Genomic DNA, 21,832 nt, shown 5'->3' with positions numbered 1-21,832 from the left:
GTTCCTGCCTTCTGTCATCGTCTTTTTGCGCTGCCCCTTCAACAAGATCTCTTTCGTCTGCGGTTCCGACAGTGTAACTTCGCCCTTGGTGACGGGGCGCAGTGACGCGCAAGCGATCCGACGACCATTTCCGGCTTGGCGCCCTCTCCCATGATTCGCTTGTCGACGACGATGCCATGCCTTCTGGTTCGCTGTCTCCTCTGGATCTTCGGTAGTAGCTGTCCCTGCGCGCTCTAGTATTCCTTTTGTTTTCCATACATGGGTTCTTGCCTTCACAAGTATTTTTCGTTGACTTCGACGCAGGCGTGATCGAACGTCGTCGCCGGGTTGCCGATGCACGAGCTGCACGAGTCAGCGGTGCGCGCGCCACCAACTAGCTTGCTTACGTCACCGACTCGGGTGACGATGACTCATTTAATGACACAAACCCACTGTGGGGGATAGACCACGAACGGGGTGGTATAACATGATTTAAACGCACGAGTGAAAATAAATTGATAATTGAACATCGGGAAAAAAACGATAATAAATGAAATGATAACGTAGTCAGCCTTGCATAGACAAGAATAGCAACATGAACTAAAAGTACTAAAGTAAAGGGTATTAAGTAAAGAGCATTAAAAGTACATAAAGTAAAGGGTAGACGTAAAGAAGTAGCGTTAAATTTTGAATAATAGTATTAATGAATGTGATGAGAGGAAAGAAAACGATGCCGACGGGTTCTTTTCCCCATTGGACCACGCATCTGAGTGGCATCCTCAAATCTGCGATGGCCCCGCGTTATTCCGAAGATGCGTCGAAATACGTGACAAGGTGCTTGTTATATTGCATATGCTACATGCTTACGAAACAAAATTACAGTTACTTTTTCTTTAGAGCGAGAAAAAAAATTGCCCAAACTCCCTTGTGGGTTATCGAAGTATATATATATATATATATATATATATATATATATATATATATATATATATATATATATATATATATATATATGGGCTGTAATGTGTCGGCAAAACGAGGACAAAGTGGCGCGAGTACCGGAAGAGAAGAAGAGAACGAAGATAGAGGTACGGCTATATCCGTTGAGTTCTTTACATTGCGGCGCAGCTGCAGATGTTTCAAACCAGGGCGCGTTGAGAAGACTTGCCCAACGGGAGGATGGACCTGCCAAGGAGCTACCGGTCTCCAAGTGCCAAATGACACGCACCGTGACACTTGCTCATCTCGACACAGCCTGTTGTCATTAGCAATGTTACGACACATGATCCGACCAGTATAAATATCGCTCACGACCAACGCCGCCGACGCCGACGACACCGGCTTTTCTGCGACACGAGCTCCTTAACGCTGTCGCGTTAATAACTGCTATAACGGACGGTGATCGCGCGGGTCCCATCTTGAATGCGATCTGCGATGGGGACAGGGTGCGCCGAGCTAGCGCTCATAGCTTCGTGCGCGCTGTGTTCTCGCCGATTAGTTCGCGTTGAAGCGAGGGGCAGCACGAAGGTGAATTCTCTCGTTGCTGCTTCCGCCGCGCTTTTCACCTCAGGTGACGGACGGACGGGTTTCCTCGTTAGGTAGGCGCAGAAATGATTACGCATTTAAACGTTGAAATCGAGCAACCTAGCGTTGCTCGGCGCACCAAAAGAATCTTAGACCGGCAGTAATCAAATCAAGGAGGGCACACGATCATTCATTTGCACTGCGGAAATCAAGGGCAGGAACGGTAGGCTGCAAAGGGACTGATGAAAGTGGACGAAAAACCAACTTATGCTGCCGGTGGGAAGCGAACCTACGACCACCGCATTACGGGTACGTTACACTACCAGTTGTGCTTACGACGGCGGCTCCCCCCACAGCTGCGTTATTCGAGTACGTCCCAAACACGTCCTCTGCCCGCTCCCGACAAGCCAAATTATCTCGGACGTCAACCTGCGCGGACTCCCCACCCCTGCTCATTGGCAATGCCAAAGCCTCCTCCCCGCTCCAAAGTGTCAGTACCAGAGTTCTGTTACCCGCATCATTTGAGGGTTTCTTATTAACGCGACAGCGTTAAGGAGCTCGTGTCGCAGAAAAGCCGGTGTCGTCGGCGTTGGTGTCGGCGTCAGCGGCTTTAGCCGTGAGCGATAAATCCCAGAAGGCACTTCATAAATAAAAAAACACCTTGCAAGATGGGCTGGTGGGAACCGAACCAAGGTCTCCGGAGTGTGAGACGCTACCACTCAGCCACGAGTTCGTTCCTTCAAAGCGAGACAAAATCGCCTCTAGTGAATGCGGTGTTGCCTTAGAAACGTGCCATAGAAAGTTATAGTGTGGTGTATATCGGTAATTATGACCATGTAACTTACAGAAGTCGCAGTTTCACGAGTAGCGAAGTACGTTTCCGCTACATTTCTTCTGCGCTCTGCGCACACGCAGATCCATCTTGCGACAAACACAGAAGACCTCCTCCTCGCAATGTACGGCGCTGCCCCGACACGTGGCGCGCCACTCGCCCCATGATCGCCTCCGCCTTCATGGTGCGTCGGGGCCCGGCTATCTGTGCCGATCGCGACGTTTGGCTGGCGTAGCGCGTTTGAGTAGGCGGTGCGAACGGGGTGCGATAACGCTATCGCGTTCCACTCTTGAAGGCGAAGCGTAAGCGTCCTCCAATGTTTTTTTAGTTGCCTCTACATTCTCATTTTAAAGTTAATTGTGCCTAAAAGCTTACTTACTGCATATGATCATTGTTGGCGCCCACCTGCACGTCTTTATTATTGCGATATCAATTATACGGACACTCCAGGCGCATTTCTGGCGTATCCGTCAGGTTCCGTACGAGTAAAAAGAAAAAAATGGCTGTGGCTTAGCTAAGGTTAAGCCCTGCAGGGCTTAACCTTTATTTTAGTTGTTGAACCATTGTTTAGCCTGGTGAACTGCTGTTGCTTGGCTATATTTGGTTCGGCTAGACGAAGAAACAACTCATGCGTTACTCTGCTTCGCCTTCAAGAATGGAACGCGACAGCGTTCCCGTCGACCCGTCAAGGGGTGTAAGACAATGGGCTACGGCGCAGCGACTACGCGCCCCACATTGGACGCGGTGAGCGTCGAGCAACGCAGCGTTCGGCGCGGCAACGAAATGTGCGCCTGAGCAAGCGACGCATGCCTGAGCCTTAGAAACAGCTCGTTTCTAAGGCAACACCGCATTCACTAGAGGCGCTTTTGTACCGCTTTGAAGCATTCGTACTCGTGGCTCAGTGGTAGCGTCTCCGTCTCACACTCCGGAGACCCTGGTTCGATTCCCACCCAGCCTATCTTGCAGGAGTTGAGCCAAAGCCACCTAGAAACAAGCGCAGCTGCTTATATACCGCCGCGACGCCGCGAGCGACGGCGCGAGTTGGAGCCCCGTTTCTCCTCTGTCATGACGTCACGGTGTCACGTGGTCAGCCTTGAAGGCGGCGGCGCCAGTTGAAGCCCCATTTCTCCTCTGTCGTGACGTCACGGTGTCACGTGGTATTGAAGGCGACACCGCCGCGCCTGAGGAGCTGGGTTGAGCTCTATAGTGCCACCTTCACCGACTCTCAGCTATCCTTGCTGTTTTTCGAATAGCTGGCCTACAACTCAATTCTGCGAAATGCCATTTCGGCCACCGCCAAATACGAGTACTTGGTTGACGCTGCTGATGTCCAGCCTGATCCTGATAAAGTTCGTGCCGTTAGCGAGTTTCCTCTTCCGCGTTCTTCTACCAATGTCCTTTCCTTGTGGACAGGATAATAAAGGTAACCTTGAAACTCGAGTTTATGCAACGGGAATGAACAGGTCATATAGGTAAACGACTTAGGCGGGAGACTCTTACGTTGTTTTATATGTGTACTGTTCATTCGCGTTGCAGAAAGTCGGGTTTCAAGATAAATGTACGCTGCACAATATGCAGCAAGGAAATGCATATACAAGAGTTGCATTGTCCAGGCCATGCGGTGTATATTACTTTTCTTTCTTTCTTCCTTTCTTTCTTTCTTTTGATACCTACGCGTACCCGGTGCAAAATCGATCGCGCAACTTGGTCAGGTAGTCAGCGTTATTTCGAATCGTTATTTCGGAGCGTTATTTCGGAGCGTTATTTCGTAGGCCTCTACTACGGTGCTCCTCATGACCAGAGTGCGCTGTGAGACGTTAAACACCGTGGATCAGTCAATCTACGAGTTAGAAACCCGAAAAACAAACAGGAGAACGCGCAGAGCAGTGCCCGAACGGTATACGCCACTTGACCAAAAAGCAGCTGCCGCGGCGAATCCACCCCTCTGCCTTGGCTCGGTGCCACCGTCTGACGGGCACCGTTTTACTCACCGCCGATAGCAGTGGGTGGTGATGGCGCGTACAACGTCACCACTCCACCGGTTGGGTGGCGGGAGATTTGAATTTCGAAAACGGTACTCGGACGGACGGACGGAAAAAACTTTAATGCAAAAAGGACCTGCGAGGTTGCCAGCCCGGGCTCAGGCCACCCGGGTATTATGTGCGGTGAGGCATAGCCTTTCCACCGCTGCCCGGGCCCGCTGGATAGCCCATAATTGGTCGTGTAGTTCTGAGCTAGTCAGAGCGCTTAGCCATCGCTCCTCGAGAAGGTCCTGTTCTATTTTGTCCTCTACATATACTGATCTGATCTGTGTGCACTTCCATAAGATGTGGTGCCATCGGCGTGTTCGTGTTTGCAGAGCTTGCAGATCGCGTCTGGATATCGTGTTGAATTTATTCTGTTTAAGTGTACTGGGTTTCGGAACGTTCTGGTTAGCAATCTTCTCCAATCTGTTTCTTGAGACCTGTCGAGTTGTTTGTGGGGTTGTGGGTATGCTTCTCTTTGTTTCGTGTAGTGTGTCAGTATGTCGTGGTACGTGACCAGTGTGTCCCTGTCGTCTTTTATCGCTTCGTCGTCGTCTTCGCCTCCTCCGTCTTCTCCATCGCCTCCGCCGCAGTGCTTCCCCCTTCCCCGGGGGTTGCGGGGTGTTGGGCCGTCACTGTCCGCGCCGCGAGTTTTCGGGTGACTCGGTGGGCCTTCTCGTTGAGGTTGGGAGGGGCATTCATTGTAACTTCTCCCACACGTGCCGGGATCCATTTGAGGTATTTGAGTGTAATTGTGCCGTTCTTAAAGTCTTCTGCTCTGCGATTCAGGATTTTGGCCGCCTCGGTGGAGACCCAGCCCTTCGTGAAATTCCTAATAGCCGTCTTGGAGTCGCTGATTATTGTTCTGTATTGTTGCCCACCGTTGATTACAACCAATGCGATTGCCGTTTCTTCCGATGCCTCCGACGATCTAGTCTTTTCGGAGCTCACAGTCACGGTCTTTCCTTTCGTGCATACGACCGCCATTGCGAAGAGGGAGTTACCTTTGTCAGCGCCGACACCACCAATGGCGTCCCGGTTTCGCGGGTACCGCGCGGCGTCTACGAAGAGCACCCTCTCCTGCGCGCCGTGGTATTTGAGAATCGTTTTCGTGCGGCATTTTCTTCTCTCGACATTGTGCACGGGGTGCATGTTCTTCGGGATATTTCCCGTGTTAATTGCGGCTCGAACGTCTGGGTGAATCTGCATCTTATGGCCGTTCTTTCCGTTGTAGTTTATGCCGATCTTTCGCATGATTTCTCTGCCCGCCTTGGTTCCAGAGAGTCTTTCGAGTTGCGCTATCCTCTGTGCTTCTGCGATTTCCTCCAGCGTGTTATGTACCCCTAGTTGTAGTAACCTTTCGGACCCTTCAGATGCAATTTTCTCGCAAACTTAAGTCCTTTCATGGCACGAAACAAGCATCGCTATGTTTCTGGAATGGCATTTAGGCAGTCCACGTCGACTTATTTATTTGCCTACAGTGTCCTTTTAAGACCCCCAGTTTCTTTCAACGTACGTGTACATTTCTGTTCTTTATATTAATAAGCTGTTGACCTTCTCAAACACGTCTTGTCTCTGCCAGAAGAAAGAAATTATTCAGTGAGGTTCCTTTGGCTTCCCTCAGAAGTCATTATTTATTTATATTTTTAATTAATGGGGGACGCCTGCACAATGCCTCGATGCTTGAGGGTATGTTAAATTAATATATAAATTGGGCTGTCCAGCAGGCCCACGATGCGGCTGGCAGGCTAGGCCTGTCGGTCCCGACGTGGGAGCGGCCCGCGACGTGCTAGTACGCGTTCTGCAGGACTGTAAAATAAAAGTTACTCAATCAATCAATCAACCAATCAATCAATTATGTTTTTCTTTTCCTTTCTTCGATGTTCGGTTTTGTCGTAGTAAAGGTGCTCCGTTCAACGAAGAAGAGAACAGAAAATGCGAATCGCGTGCAACTTCGTCGCGGCAGCCCCTCCTGGCTTCCGTGCGCTTCCGCCGTTCCAGGTCTTGACAGCGGGAAATCTGCTCACAACGCGCAAGTGGTCCTCGTGCATCAAGGACGGAATGCGGCAGCCCGTGTCGGTCTTCGCACCTTGACGAGAAAAAAAAAACGAAGGTTCGTCCGCGCGTCGTCTCTGCTGACTTCCACGTAGGCGTTGTTTCGAAGAACGGTGGCTGTGCCATCGAGTGACTTTCCTTCGCCTACGACGAGAGCTGAATCGCAGGACCGACACCCTCGTCGTGAACCCTCTCGGGCGCCTCACGATGTTACCATCGCGTGCGACCTGGACAGACATCTTCACCGGTAATTAGCATCCGCGCTATCGAAACGACAAGCGGTGAGGAAACGCTTTCGTTTCTGTCTTCAGCAAGGGCGTTTGCCGCTGTTTCTAGCAGGCCGGTAAAGCGGGTGGCCTGAAGGAAACGTCACTGTTGCTCCTGAAGTTGACCTGAAGCAGAAGACACTGTTGCTAGGAGGCCCGGAGTCCACCCGAAGCAGAAGACGCTGTTTCCACGAGGCCTGAAGTTGACCTGAAGCAGAAGACACTGTTGCTAGGAGGCCCGGAGTCCACCTGAAGCAGAAGACGCTGTTACCACGAGGCCTGAAGTTGACCTGAAGCAGAAGACACTTTTGCCAGGAGGTCCGAATCGGACGACCTGAAACAGACGTTGATAAGGTCGTGGTCGTGACTGAACTGTTCGCGCGCTCTACTAAGGTCGACATGGCACAAAGCGCATCGTTAACGTCGTCCAAGGCGAGCGGATCGTCTCGGCTCTCGTTGCAGACGGTCAACAAGTCGAACGCGTCGGAAGAGGACAAGGGTCAAGACGTGGTGCCCGGCTTGCTCTACTACGAGTTTCTGCCCCTCGTGCGTCGTTCCAAGACCACAAGTCTCCTGGAGTTTCAGGCGTTTGAGTGAGTACGAAATTCGCATGTTTTGCGTTCGCCTAGAAATCTTCGACAGTGCACATCGAGCAGCTGGCGAGCTGGCGTCACAGTGAAATACATGTGCTTCGAGAGATGGCAGAGACCGTGCCAGTTATATACATCTCTTAGGCGGCCATGTATCACCTTGAAGCATCCAATTTAAAGGCTAACGGGCAAGAGGGTGACACTTGCAAGAACTGCGAAACATGAGAAAACCCTTATTTTTACGTCCGCTTTTCAATGAATGAGCTCGTCTTTGTCTAATCCGACTCGATCGTTCTCATCAAAACAACTTGCCTTGGCAATGACGAGTGCGTTCGTTGCCGCATCCGGTAATGATTCGGTTTCCGAGGGATTCGCTTTGCGAGCAGCGATTGGTCGCCGCCTGGGTGACGCCATCGCCTCGATCGGGGCGCGTACGCACATTATGGTGACGTCACGCACATGTCGATCATGCGGAAAGCGAATCCGTCGTCTGCTACGAAGCGAAGTGGCGCGAGGTGCTTCGGTGTGATCCGAAGGCGCTATGCCGTGTGCACAAGCGAGAGAGCAAAATAACTTGAGGAAGCTTATATGTATATATTGGGCCAATTGAAATTTGAGAGTGGGCTAACTTGAACTTTGGGGGTGTGCGAACCTAAGTTTGGACGTGGGCCAACTTAAATTTGGGGGCATGCTTACGCATGCTTATAGCGTAGTACTGCGGAATTTCTCCGCTGCTCTTGTAACGTTATGGAGATGATAAAACACACTGGCGCCCTTCGCAAATATTGCATTCCGTGCACGACTAGCTTGGGGAAGCGCGCAATGCAACGGACTTGTCTATTCCTTTGGTACGTTTCTTTGTTTTAGCAGACGACAACCACCCGGAAGATGGTGTCCTGCCGCACGCCACGGCAACGACACTGTAACGGAAACCGTTGCAATCTCGAAAGCCGTGCTTTTGTCCTATAGCTATAGTGCGGTTTGGGAAAGGGTCAATGACATCATGACTAGCATTATTTGGGGGACACCTTCTGTAGCGGCAGCTGTTCCCAAAGCGTCAGTTCAAAAGGGAGCAGTACGGGTTAGACGGCAAGCGGAACGCGCCAATATTCTATACATTTGTTAAAACAAAGTGAAGATGCGCAAATCATGTAATGTTCTGAGTAGATAACCAAATTTCGCTTACGTACTAGTAAGTAGAGTAAGTTACGGTACATTAGACTAATATTTACCGTACTGTTACGGAACGGGTCCTAGGAAAGGGAAATGTGATGGAGGAAAGCAGGGAATGAAGTGGTAAGATTACGTTATTAGGGAAACTGTAGGCATATCTGTAGGATGGAGTCGGATGGTGCGAGACAGAGGTAATTAGAGATTGCGTGGGAGAATAAGCCATCATACGCAATGTACACAGACAGGGGTGCCGACGATGATGATGGTTAAATCGAAATCGCCCCAACCACCGCAACACGGCGCAGGGACGTAGTGGAGCGTGCCAGCGACTGGTACCGGCAGATCTGCGGCTACCGTGTGGTCTCCATGGAGACGGTGCAGTTCAAGTTCAGGGACCGGGATCCGGCTTCCTCTTCCTCTTCGGGGGAAGCGAAGGGATACCGCTCTTCCCGTTCGGACGAAGAGCGCGCAAGCCTGTCGGCGCAGAAGCACTACTACGGCGACGGGCTCAGGCAAGGCACGCAGACAGCGTTGACCGCTGCTGGGACTGTAGAAAGGCTCGAGAGTTCCAAGCTGTGTGCTACATTCAGCTTTCGTTCAATGTGGCGAAAAGCGCAGACGGCGGAATAAGTTACACAAACAGCACAGATTCGCGCCTAGCCAACTGTAGCCCAAGTCAACATCTTACCGAACCTTCCTAGTAACAGGGCAAACGGCGCAGACGACGTCACAACGAATATACAAACAGTAATATGCGCGCACAGAGAATGAGTGAGTGAGTGAGTGAGTGAGTGAGTGAGTGAGTGAGTGAGTGAGTGAGTGAGTGAGTGAGTGAGTGAGTGAGTGAGTGAGCGAGCTAGTGAGTGAATAAGAGCGAGCGAGTAAGTTAAAAATAGATTAAACCAAGTGGCGTGGTTATGAATTGATTCTAGCTTATTATTTAGGTTATATCGGCGAGGCTCCTGTTTGTTCCACAGAAATGGCCAGCCGGTTGAAAGGGAATCGGTTACTTTCTTTAAGTCAGTCAGTCAGTGAGTCAGTCGGTGCGCCATATATCCAGCCAGCCAGCGAGTAGTCGGTCAACCTAGCCCAACCAATCTAAAAACGTTGACCTAGCCCTAGCCCTTAAGGCCAAGATATAGTCCGGCGTTCTCGGCGCGCCAGGCCGCGGCAGGCGAAGTCGGATACGCTGCGCTAGCGACGCCAGGGGTGCAAGAAATTTGCTTCCTCTAAAGTTCGGCGTGCGCGCGCAGCTCGAGGCTGGCGCCATCTGTGCGTCCGGGAGCCCAACTTCGCCGCGGCGAACAGCTGTTTACATGGCGCATGCGCGTCGTTCGGGTAGCGCGCGCTTCTCGTTCCGCGCGCTGTTTGTGCACTAAAATGAAAACTTTTGCGGGATGGCGTTAACTTGTCCTGACAGCCAGAAAAAAAAACATAAGGTTTTACGTGCGAAAACCACTTTCTTTCTGACCTGGGCTTCTTTAACGTGTACCTAAATCTAAGCACACGGGTGTTTTTCGCATTTCGCCCCCATCGAAATGCGGCCGCCGTGCCTGACAGCCAGAACATCGCACTCATATTGCTAGTACTTCGGCTACGTCAAAAACAGAAGCGGACCATGTATGTACATGCGAAAGCTATTCGACAAGCGCCCTCAACTCGGCGACTACCATCAGCTAGTACAGGAGCTGCGAAATGCAGCTTACCTGTGGCGAGACCACACTGCTTTCGTATAGCTTCCCACGCGTTGTTCTTGCGCTCTGTGTCGCGGTGGTCCATGCGTTTCACATCGTATACACATGGAAGGTTGCAAATCGCTTCAAGCAGGCGTCCTCACTCGCGCTGTCATCCCACACGGATGTTCAAAAAACCACAGCCGCACTGTCAGTACGCGCACCGCAGGCCGCCATTCTGCCTTCTGCTCGCTGCCGCTGCAGCGCGCAGTGCATTCTGGTCTAGCGGCAGCCGCGTGAAATAGAACACGCTCTATGTCCGCGCCGGCGGCGTTGTGCTCGCCAAGCGCGCCTAAGCACGCCGGCTACGCCGGGACGCCGGACTGTAGAGTGCGCGCTTTTCACCGACGTCGCTTAACCGCGCCGCGCGTGGCCGCGCGCGTGCGTTACGCCGGACTATATCTTGCCCTTTATAGTTTATTTACGCTACACTGATGATGATGACGACGACGGTGATGATGAGATCTGTCTGTCTGTCTGTCTGTCTGTCCGTCCGTCCGTCTGTCCATCCGTCCGTCCGTCTGTCCGTCTGTCCGTCTGTCCGTCCGTCCGTCTGTCCATCCGTCCGTCCGTCTGTCCATCTGTCCGTCCGTCCGTCTGTCCATCCGTCCGTCCGTCTGTCCATCTGTCCGTCCGTCCGTCTGTCCATCCGTCTGTCTGTCTGTCTGTCTGTCTGTCTGTCTGTCTGTCTGTCCGCCTGTCCATCCGTCTGTCCATCCGTCCGTCCGTCCGCCTGTCCATCCGTCTGTCCGTCTGTCCATCCGTCCGTCCGTCCGTCTGTCCATCCGTCCGTCTGTCCATCCGTCCGTCCGTCTGTCTGTCTGTCTGTCTGTCTGTCTGTCTGTCTGTCTGTCTGTCTGTCTGTCTGTCTGTCTGTCTGTCTGCATGCGTCAATCGAGCCAGGAGCCGCCTCGGCGAACGCAGGGTGTGGCTGTTCCCTTGCGAAGCACACATCAACGGCGGCGTGGAGCTGGGCTACCTCGACCTAGAGCCGCAGCTGGTGGAGAAGCCGGCCGGCTGCATCCGCTACGAGACGGTGCCCGACCTGCTGGAGAGATTCAACGCCGAGCAGACGACCGGTGCGAGGCCCGTCCCGGGCAAGGTCATCGGCGTCGAGTCGCGCGACGTCCGCCAACCCGAGAAGATGCGCCGCGACGTGGCCCAGGGGGACGGCTTCGGCTACTTCCAACTCTTCAGCCTGCGCATCTTCTTCTACAGGGGCCTGCCCACTCGAGAAAGGATACGTGAGTGCCACGTGACCCGTATCCATTGGAAAGGCGGTCGGCTCTTCATTCCGGTTCGAACTATACAGTGAAACCTCGGTATAGCGAAGTTGAGTGGGGAGCAAGAATTATTTCGCGCTATAGCGAAGTTGAGGTTGAAGCCGTAAGTACTCCATAAACGTAGTCATTATTTCGTTATTGTCCGCCCCATGGTCAACATTGCCTGCCAGCAGAGGGGAAGGGGTATAGGGGGCGACTGACTGCCAAGTAAGATGAAGCTATATGGCTCTTATAGATTACGAAAAGTCAGTTGATTCAGTATAGAGATACCAGTAGTAATAGAGGCTTTGCATATTTAACTAGCGCATGAAGCGTGCGTGAGTATATTGGCAAATATCTACAGACTCCGCAAGCTGAGCCCCTGCCAAATTAGAGTAAAGCCTAGAATGAGCGCGCGGGTGTTAGCAACTGTCGCATCAGACGATCGAGTTATTAGAGTTTTAGATCAGGGGGCGCAAGCGGCTTGCGTACGCAAAAGCTACAGGGGCGATGGTACTGCGCATGTGCAGACTCTTACGTCTGGGTTTGCGCATGCTTAGTAGCGTCGCCCGTAGTTCTTGAGTACGCAAGCTCCCGCTTGCGTGCCCTAATCTAAAGCTCTCTCATATTAGCAACGTCGCGCGCAGCGGATTGCCGCCTAAGTTATGTGAAACGCGCGAGAAGTACTTATTATCGTCGCTTTTATATAGGATATTTGACTTCATCGAAGCGAGATTTCAGATCCACACATTGTTTATGGAAATACTAAGGAAAATTTGGGTCTATTTCGTCATAATAATTAGCTCGATTTAATTAGTTCGCTATAACGAGGCTCGAGTACACAGTCAGCGCGCGGCAGGCCAAGAATGCAGCGGCAAAGAGAACATGCATTATACACGCTCCAGCAAATAATGCATGTCCTCGTCTTCGCGTGGTTCGGGTGCTTCCTTGTATTGAAACTCCTCACCCTTCCACAACAGTGTGAGAAAATTGCGTAGTGGCGGTGCATGGTGTTGACAGCGACACGAGAAGCGGTTGTCAACGCATGTTTTTTTTTTGTTTGTTTTGTTATGGGGACCTCTCTACCGGTGGCAGAAACGTCTTGCTGGAAGCATGCGTCCTCTCTATGGCTAAACTTTCACGCTTCGTCAAATTTCTGCACTGTTCCCGCGTAACGAACGATTAACAATCAACAAGGCGCAACTCTTAAGAGGAAGCTTTAGCTCGAGTGCTCCTATCTAAATACATGTAAAAGGAGAATTCGTTTTTCTCGGCAACCACTGCACCAAATTTAACGGGGTTTGTTGCATTTAAAAGAAAAACTTAAAATCTAGTGACTGTTGGTTTCGAATTTTCGATTTAGGTCGTCAATTTCTTATTAAAAATTGGCAAAAATCGCAAATTTTCAGAAAACGAAACTAGCAAGTTTACAACTCTGTAACTCAGCAAAAAAAAATGACATCGCAATTCTGTGAATTGTACCTAATAGCACATCTAAAGCGGACAAATTTGACACCTTACACATGAATCTCAAAAAATTTATTAATATGTAGTTACAACTTTTGCAGAACCCTCGTAAACAACGTAACAAATTCACGTAAGATGTAAAATAACATATGAAATTTGTCCGCTTTGAATGATCTAATGGATGCCGTTTATATAACCGCGATATCTGTTCTAGATGTAGAGCTATTAGTTTCTAAACTTCGTGCTTCTATTTTTTTCAAACTTCTGAATTTTTGAAAATCTTTTTAACAAAATTCAAGCCCTAAATCGAAATTCCGCTTCCAACAGTCACTAGAATTTAACTTTATCTTTCAAATGCAAGAAATTTCATTAAAATCGGTACAGGGGTTATCTCAGAAAAACGTTTTTTTGCGTTTTTACATGTATTTGAATAGGCCGCGTCAGAGTTGGGCCCGAGCTAAAGCTTCCTCTTAACGCCGCCCGTATTATTTCAAAGTTTAATTCCGCTCGGAGTTCGTGCCTTGCCAGTCGGATCGGATGTTGATTTTTTACGCATTTTTTTTTTTAATTAGAGGTCGTTCTACAAAACCTGTCGTTTCCGAAAAAGAGAAAAAAATTTGGCAGCGGTGGGATTCGAACCCACGCCCCCGAAGAGACTGGTGCCTTAAACCAGCGCCTTAGACCGCTCGGCCACGCTACCGATGCCTGCCCTGCAGCCAACATCTCATTTTGTTAAAGTAGACCAGCAGTTTAACACTGAATTAATATTTATTTTATTTACATTTCACCTCGCCGTTTGAACAGTAATCCATCCGATAGCTCCCACAATGTTTCGAAAACGAGCATCGCAATTCGAACAGCGTTGGCGATGGCGTAATGCTTACGTCTGTCCGTTCGGCGAAGAGCGCACAAAGTAGTAGTAGTAGCGACAGTGTATACTATGGACGAAAGTGGGAAAAGGGCGCGGTACAAGCTCGTGTTCCTGCATTTGGCTCCACACATACATGCGGAGGCCTGCGGGGTGCGTGACGTCACGCTGCTCCCCTCCACCCAGCCGCTGAGGCCCTCACAAGCCAATGCGCTGCCGAAAGCGAATGCGGTAATGCCTGCGCTCAGAGCAGCGGCGACCAATCACAAGCGACTGCACATTGAGCGCGCTGTTCGAACTGCGCCCTAGTTTCTCGGGTTTCTTGTAGGCTTGGAATAGACCTTAGCCATAACAGAACACTCCCGAGTGACAAATAACGCTAACGAACGTAAGCGAAGTACTAGTTTGTGCGTTATTTCTGGAGAAGATAGTGTATTCAGCGCTAACACACGTACAAAGAAGGACAGGAATATTAATAGAAACATGCAAGCTCATTAGCAAGTTTACACGGCCTGTCCAGCTCTGCAGAGAATACTCATTCAACTGCGTAGCGTCAATGAAGATCACAGACACAGTCATGCGTACAAAAGGCTGCCCCCCCCCCCCCCAATAAATTATGCTGGCTACACCATTGCGCACCAAGAGGCTCCGCCATTACAAATCGTTTGTCGCCGAAAAGGGTGACGATCGAGTGGCACGTTACGTTTTTTGTTGGCAATTATTTGACATATTCAAGGCATTCGCTTGAGTTGACGCGAACATCGCATCCGACCTTGTGCGGCAGAGGTGCGCGACATGGTTCCGAAGCCGCTGGACGACTACGCCTTCGAGGACTTCACCTGCGTGCTCAAGCGGGCCTCCCAGTGGCTGCAGAGCGAGAGCCCTCTCAAGCTGTACAACCTGCAGACGCTCTTCGTCAAGGCCAAGATCGGTGAGCCTTCGCAAGTCGCGCGCGACAATTTCGGAGCGCACATGTTAATCATTAAAACATTTTGCCACACGCCATCTACGAGATCTGCGCTGGGAAGTACGGTATGCGCACGTTTGGCGTAGTAGTGAACACTTCTGCTGGCTACCGTTACAGGGATGTAGGCTCCAGGGTGTCTGTCGATCTGCGTCGCCCGAAACAACACAGCCGCGTTTTGGCAACGTTTCTGCAAAATGTTCTTCTACTGAAACTTAATGTAGTTTGTGATGTCTCAAAAAAATGCTCTTGGGACAAAGGAGCGACAACACGGGGGTGCAAACAATCAAAAGGGCATCTACTGCGCCATTTTATACATACACCAGTGCTACCTAGCCGAAATATAACCAATGGAACATGTCGGTGGGCGCTGACGAATCGAGAAAGTCTACTTCCCGCGATAGGACACAAAGCGAATTTAGTCGCCTCGTGCCGTACAGGTTCGTGTTTGGCGCGTTCTCGAACGATCGTGCTCGTCCATTCCGCGGTGTCCCGTTACGAAGCCTTTCGCGGGACGCTCCCGCGGTCCGGACGCCGGGTCCCAGCGTCCGCGCGCATCGCCGACACCGAGCTCAAAAAGGAGCAGCCTCGTTCCCTTTACGCTCGAGCATATCCACGCCGCTAGGTAGCGCTAGCATTGTAACAGTAGCGCCACCTCTCGTAATAGGCAACAATCATAAAATTATAGGAGGCTATGCAACAATACACCCGACTGCTGGTGGCACACAGCTACGCGGGGAAGCCGGGTTACAGGAGACGTGAAAGCCAATGGGGGGAAAACAACATCGGCTGACGCGAGGGAGTCGATTGCGTCCCCACAAGTTAGAGAGGCAGTAGTCTCTACCGAAGAGCCAGTCGCTCAGGGAAATTTTCCAAATAGGCTCCCTTTAGTAAGCGGAGCGTCTCTTCTTTAAATATATGCTCCACTTATAGTGAAGTCTTTTGCCTACGTCTTCTTAACATTTTGTCTTTTCCTTACAAGCTGAGAAAACTCGTAGCCTATGAGAGCCTCTAGACTTTGTTGTAAAACATAAAAAGAAAATCCTGGAAACCGATGCTTTGCAGCACGCTACTGGAGTACTACAGTGGCCAGGCATTCTTTTCTGGGGCGTTTAGAGCGTCGATTTCCACTTTCGCCTAACGCAAAGTTTTAAAAGTGTTAAGTCTTTTCATTTAACAGCTGTTAGGCGTCAAATGCGGCGTGAATACCCGCAGACGTTCCTCCGGGCACGGCGCTTTCCCGCAAGGTGCGCACGCTGGTTCGCTACCTGAAGGTCCTGCGCATCGTGTACAGCACGTTTCCCGAGAGCGCGGCCGAGTTCGCGAGCCTGAGCTTTCCCCGGTGCCTGTCGCACCGCGTGTTCATGCCCGCCCTCAGCCGCGGCGGCCGCGACCTGCCCGTCGCCGAGGCCATCCGCGCGCTCAAGGCCAACATGAGCCTCTGGAGCGTCGCCCTGCGTGAGTGGACAAATTTAACCCCGACATTAACGAGAGATCGCTAATTGCACGCTTTCTTCTTTATTACGCAAGAAGCACATATTGCTCAACACTGAAGGAAATCCCCCTCTCATTTCTGTTTAACAGCTCTAGGGCGCAGATTTGCTGAACTGTGCAGGGTCTGTGCAGCCGCATTATTGCTGCAGGAAGAGAGACTCATTCGCCCGTGTTACAACTGAAATCACGTGCTAATGCAACTGGCCGTAACCATGCATGGTTACGCCCAGTTACACGTAACCTTGCATGGTTATAACGAGTATTTCGCTAAAGGCGGCAATCATGAAATAGTAAATAGTCGTGCGCCTTGGGGGAAGAACGCAATTGCCAGTTACATGTAACCTTGCATCGTTATAACGAAGTTATTGAGAGAAATGTCACATCTTTATAACGAGTATTTCGCTAAAGGCGGCAGCCATAAAATAGTATATAGTCATGCGCCATGGAGGAAGAACGAAATTAAAGCCCCCCCTCCCCCCCCCCCCCCAAAAAAAGAGGTCAGCTCAACACGTGATATGTCGCGGCATGTTTTTAGCACTTTCCACCGCCACGCTCAACGTACAGCCTTTTCCAAAAGGCACCGGGTACGTGTGACAGCAAACTGCAGCAGCGGCCGCGCTCACATATTGCAAAGATTATAAGTGTTGCAACATAAACGACTGAAGTTGCACGAACACATTGGCAGAAAATATGCACAGAACAGTTGGCGAGGCACCTGAACCAATACTGTGCGCGTCAGTTGAAACCTATCGCGAACCAAGCCCACTGCATCAGTCAAGTCCGCTGAGCAGGGTCCTGTGTTGGGCTGACATTTTGGAAGAGAAAAGGCGAAGGGGGCGGCTTCACAGAGCTGGCTTACGAAGTCTGGCTGCGTAACCTAAGGCTTACTACGCGACGTAATGTTTATTTCCTTCCTCCACGTAACGCGCTATGTGCACTCCAACAGCACAGGAGCTCGCAAAACGTATATCGAAACCAGCGTGATTGAAACAAAGTGGTGCTCAGCAGTGGCGAGACGGCAGCAGTGAAACTATGCTGACAGCCGTGCACGAACAGCTGCCTCGTACGTCTGTCGGTTACCACCAGGCGTGATTCACTTTTACTTCCAAGGAGCTGCCAGCACATGGCGCAGAGTGCTCCTTCACAGCGTTCTTCACCTCAGCAGACTGACACACAAAAACCTATGCAAAGGGGTTATAGCGTGTATGCTGAACAGAGGGTTCGCATGCGGATATTTCGTTTCGCACATTGTACCAGGTGAAGTACAGTGTTACTGCCTTTTGAAATATCAGAGATTTACGCATTTGTAAATGCTAGGGAGATGTAAGATGACTAAAAAGCAAGCAGGTTACGACACGAGAATCCTGAAATGCACACCAACTATAGTGCAACTTTCTTCTCTAAAGGTCGAACAACTCGGTCTCACACTGCGGTCGGAACAGGAAAAAATTGTCAAGTTAAGCAATACGTCAAATAAAGCAATTTTGCTATAACGAGTGCTACTAATCATCTGAATGTAACTAACGAATAGTTAAATCCCTCGGTTCCGCTAACTGTTTTCGCTTATACACACACGCACACACACACACGCACATATATCCTGTATGAGTGATAGCACAAGTGACATGGAGAGGCGCCGTTATGTCGGTCACCACGCAGGCGGCAATGTCCTGTGTGCCGAGTCGCTGACCGTGGACTACGACCCATCGGGGCGGGGCTCGAGCAAGATCAACGCATCGGCACCCAGAAAGTCCGAGATCATGGCGGCCACCAACGCCAGTGGTGCTGCGCAACGGCGAGCACGTGTAGTGCTCTACTTTCGCGTCTACACGGACGCGCCCGAGCCTCCCGAGAAGGCGGCCACCGCCCCTCCGGCATCCGCGGTCGTCAGCCGGCCCCGCCTGAGCGCAAGCTCCACACTGTCCAGCAGAGGCGCAGCTGTTGAGAACCGGAAGTGCCGCATCATGTGACGTGGGTAACGTGCCTGTCTACTCGAGCTTCCCAACTGACACGTCACTCGACAGCGCCTGTGACATCTCTTTCTTGCCTTGGTTGAAATAAAGCTGCTTCATGAACAAACATCTGCTACAGTCTGTTAAGTTCACAGGATGTGCACCAATGGATTGCGTTGAAGCCATCGTTGAAGGCAGGTTTAACAAATGCACACATTAGACTGGACGAGAGAAGGCAGGTGAAATATAAGCACTTGAACCTCATGTGTGCATAGGACACATGATATAGCATGTACACAGTGCTTAGCGATTGAAACGCGATACTTAGCATGGCAGCCGGCACTTATCGTGCCACCGGTGATTGCTCGGTAATTATTGAGGAGGCCGAATGCAGTTACAATGCATCAAAAGGATTCTCGCTTTCACGTGACAAAAATGCATCATCTGTGTCACCAGCACCCACCAGCGGTGCAAGAAAGTACCAGCCGCTATGCTGTCCGAGTATTGCGTTTCAATCGCTCGGCAATCGCTGAGCACTGTACATGCCTTGAGTCTACCGTCTTCTGTCCGTCCATGGTGCGTGCTTGTTAAACCTGCGAGTAAGAACCAACTAGCCCACCAACACATTCTATGAAGGCATCTATAGACCATTTTGCTGTTTACAAACAAAGGCCCTGGAAATCATCTGTTTTTGCCAGCAGAAATAACTCAGTGGCAGGAAGGACAATGGTGGACCGCTGTAGTGCATCAGACAAAACGTTTTCAACTCAGCCTTTTCCTCTGCAGCTAGCCACAATTTTACAAATACATTTTCACTCAAACAAAAAATTATATTCACACTTGAGGCATTTTTATTTAAAATGTAACGGGATGTACGGTAAGTTAAATGAACTTGACGCACTTTGTCTGGCACGAGGCACAAGCTCATTGCTGCCATGGCCGTTGCAGAACCATCTGTAGTCGGTGTCAACCAATGAAAAAAGCGGCAAATGCACTACTGCCCAACTTGGAGATAATGCATGGATTCACCAGCCCATAGAATTCATTTCCATGACATCATGGCAAAGGCAAACTTCTTTCAATACTGTCATTTTTCAGGAACTGTATTTGGGAGCAAAGAGGAATAGAGGACAGACACAGAGCAGTTTTGTTGGTGGGGCTTGTATTTGATTCCTAGGTTGTCCTTGAGTCTACAATGACCCATTGATCGGCATGCCTTGTCAGTTTTACATTTATAAGGTTCTCAAGGCGGTAGCTCGAGGAAAATGCGAAGCATCGTCAACGGGACTTCACAAATATCAGTTGTACGCAGGAAGTTGTCACGTGTCATTTTCACTGCTGGTGGCAATTTACAGTCGAACCAGGTTACAACAGGCTTATATGCTAAAAATAGATATACATCAGGTAAGCTAATGTACCCAGATTCACCAATAATGAAGTTAAGTAAGCTTTTGTGATGCATTTGTTATATACACGAATTTGTCATCTTCCATGGTGAAAAGAAGCATGGAAGGAATCGATTTATTGAAAACAAAACTGTGTGTACTAGTATTCCGTAATGTTTGCCTTTGCCTTTAACTGTTACTAAGGGCTACAAAGCACATCTGACATTCTCCACCCATCAGATTGTGTTGGCCTAATTCAGTTCGATTCCCTCATTACCAGCACAGTACTGGCGCAGCACACCCACAGCAGAGAGGGCACCCTAGAGCGTCGGGCAAGGTGACTCTTTACAATCAAGGATCTGACTGCCAGCGGGGGCATCTGCTTGCAGCGCCATCATACCTTGTAGCATTTGCAAAGTCTTGGGTAGATTTGAGGCAGTGAAAAACATAGGACTTCCGAAGAGTGCGAGAGCTCCATTATCTAGCTTAGCCGTCATTGCTATATAGGACGTTTTATTTTTTAGCTGCACCAAATCTTTAAATATTGCCTGTGGCAAATAGCGCAATTCTAACCCTTGAACGAATTTACCCAGTGAGGAGACCACCACAGTCGAACCACTCATAACAATATTCAAGTGCCACAAAAATGACATTGTTATAACCGATAATTGTCATAACCAGGTTGCATAAAAAAATCAAACTAGGGGAATGGCAGAGCAGGTGTGAGAAAACTATAATGGTGGGTAGGCCAGTGCCCTGCCCCACTGCTTTCCTCCATCTGGCTGTTGATTGTGTTCGCCCGTTTAACTGCCTCCTTGGTGCTCCGATCACGTGTAACAGCCGTGCCTGTCGGCGTTAAAGAATGGCACTGCTACAACAACTGCAAAGAGGGGTCAAGGGCGGCAAGCGATATGCGAGCGTCACCGAGATCGCTTTCGTGGCGCCGGGCCTTTTAAAAAAATGTTAGAAGGTTGCTGTGGCAGCTTGTCAGCTTGAGAAATCCAGAAGAAATGCTGAGGTGAGATTGTCACAAGCACCTCGCTACATACTTCTCACTGGCTTGCACGAGAAAACTCTGTCCATCAGCCTTGCATGCTTTACACGAAGCTTGCAGGCATCCTTCTCCAAGGCATCCAAGTGCTCCACGGAAGATTCCTTGCGAAAATGAAACCCCAGAGGGAGGGACTGAATCATCTGCCGGGCCTCCTGTGAGGACAATGTTGAGGCAGCCTGCCCTACTGTGTCATTGCTACTGTCGTCGCCGTCGATATCCGATGCAAGCACATTCGCGACGATCACCTCATTGGTTAGGAGCACTTAAGTTTCAAAATCTATTATAGCCATGTGCTTCCTTTTCACCGGCAATGTCATGCACTGCAGATGATCAGCTGGCAGATCAGCCATTTTCCATTTCGATGGCGAGTCAAACGAGGCTGAGAAACCACATGGCCAGGAACGATCTCGACGCAACCAACAAAGACGAATGCGAGCGATTAAAGCTATTTACAGAACTGCACTGAAGGAGGATCCAGCAAGCAATCCGGGACCAGCCCAGTTGGCACAGTCCATTCATGTTTCAGAGGGGTGAAAGGGCAATGGGAGAGAGACACGCAGAGAAGGCTGGAAAATGAACGTGCGGCGGTTGTTTTGGCAGCAGGCCATCATTCAGTGGCTTGAATTTTTCGTTTTCCTTTCTTTATTGTCAAGGATTTCGTATCCCTACCTTTCAGTACGGACACCCAGCAGCCAGACTTTATCATTATAACTGCTAATGCAGCATTGAGGCATTGTAGTAAGGAGGTTATTTCACCATGGAAAATATACAGAAGTTGATGGTGCAGCAGCTTCTCATTGCTATAACCGATATATTGTTAGAACCGGTATCGTTGCGAGTGGATTCGGCTGTACTTCTACGAGAAATCAGAATGTCTAATTGTTGAAATAACAAAATAACATTAATTATTTGTAATTAATGATGTTTTAATTACTTACTTTACGGCAGATATTTCAATTTAGCCAGTGAGCTCGCAAAGTGTATTTACTTGGAACGAATTCTCAGGACTACATCAGTTTTCAGACATTAATTTTCAATGTGTCCGATGAAATGCACCAGTCTTCCAGTTACTTTTGTGATGCAATGCATAAACAACATTTTCTTGAAAAAGTAAATGGAACAGTGCATTATTGCTGCAAGTTTGACAGCGCATATCTTGAAACCAGTGCCATCCTCACAATTAGCTGTAAGATGTTAATGTCATTTATGT

At 49.9% G+C, this 21,832-nt stretch overlaps 1 protein-coding gene and 1 non-coding gene across 2 annotated transcripts; one reads left to right on the top strand and one right to left on the bottom strand.

Annotated features, from left to right (window-relative positions):
- Window positions 1-6,302: 6,302 nt before the first annotated feature.
- LOC135922003 (uncharacterized) lies at window positions 6,303-18,310 on the top strand. The gene is made up of 6 exons (XM_065456409.1): window positions 6,303-7,273; window positions 8,749-8,955; window positions 11,101-11,420; window positions 14,558-14,704; window positions 15,953-16,195; window positions 17,891-18,310. The coding sequence occupies exons 1-6, from the start codon at window positions 7,080-7,082 to the stop codon at window positions 18,199-18,201; spliced, it is 1,422 nt and encodes a 473-aa protein (XP_065312481.1). The 5' UTR covers window positions 6,303-7,079; the 3' UTR covers window positions 18,202-18,310.
- On the bottom strand, window positions 13,524-13,605 carry TRNAL-AAG (transfer RNA leucine (anticodon AAG)). The gene has a single exon. It is a non-coding gene; the product is annotated as a tRNA-Leu (tRNA).
- Window positions 18,311-21,832: the final 3,522 nt, after the last annotated feature.

Source organism: Dermacentor albipictus, chromosome 6 (genome assembly GCF_038994185.2).
Source record: "Dermacentor albipictus isolate Rhodes 1998 colony chromosome 6, USDA_Dalb.pri_finalv2, whole genome shotgun sequence".
Classification (NCBI taxonomy): domain Eukaryota; kingdom Metazoa; phylum Arthropoda; class Arachnida; order Ixodida; family Ixodidae; genus Dermacentor; species Dermacentor albipictus.
This window is presented reverse-complemented; position numbering and strand designations above follow the sequence as displayed.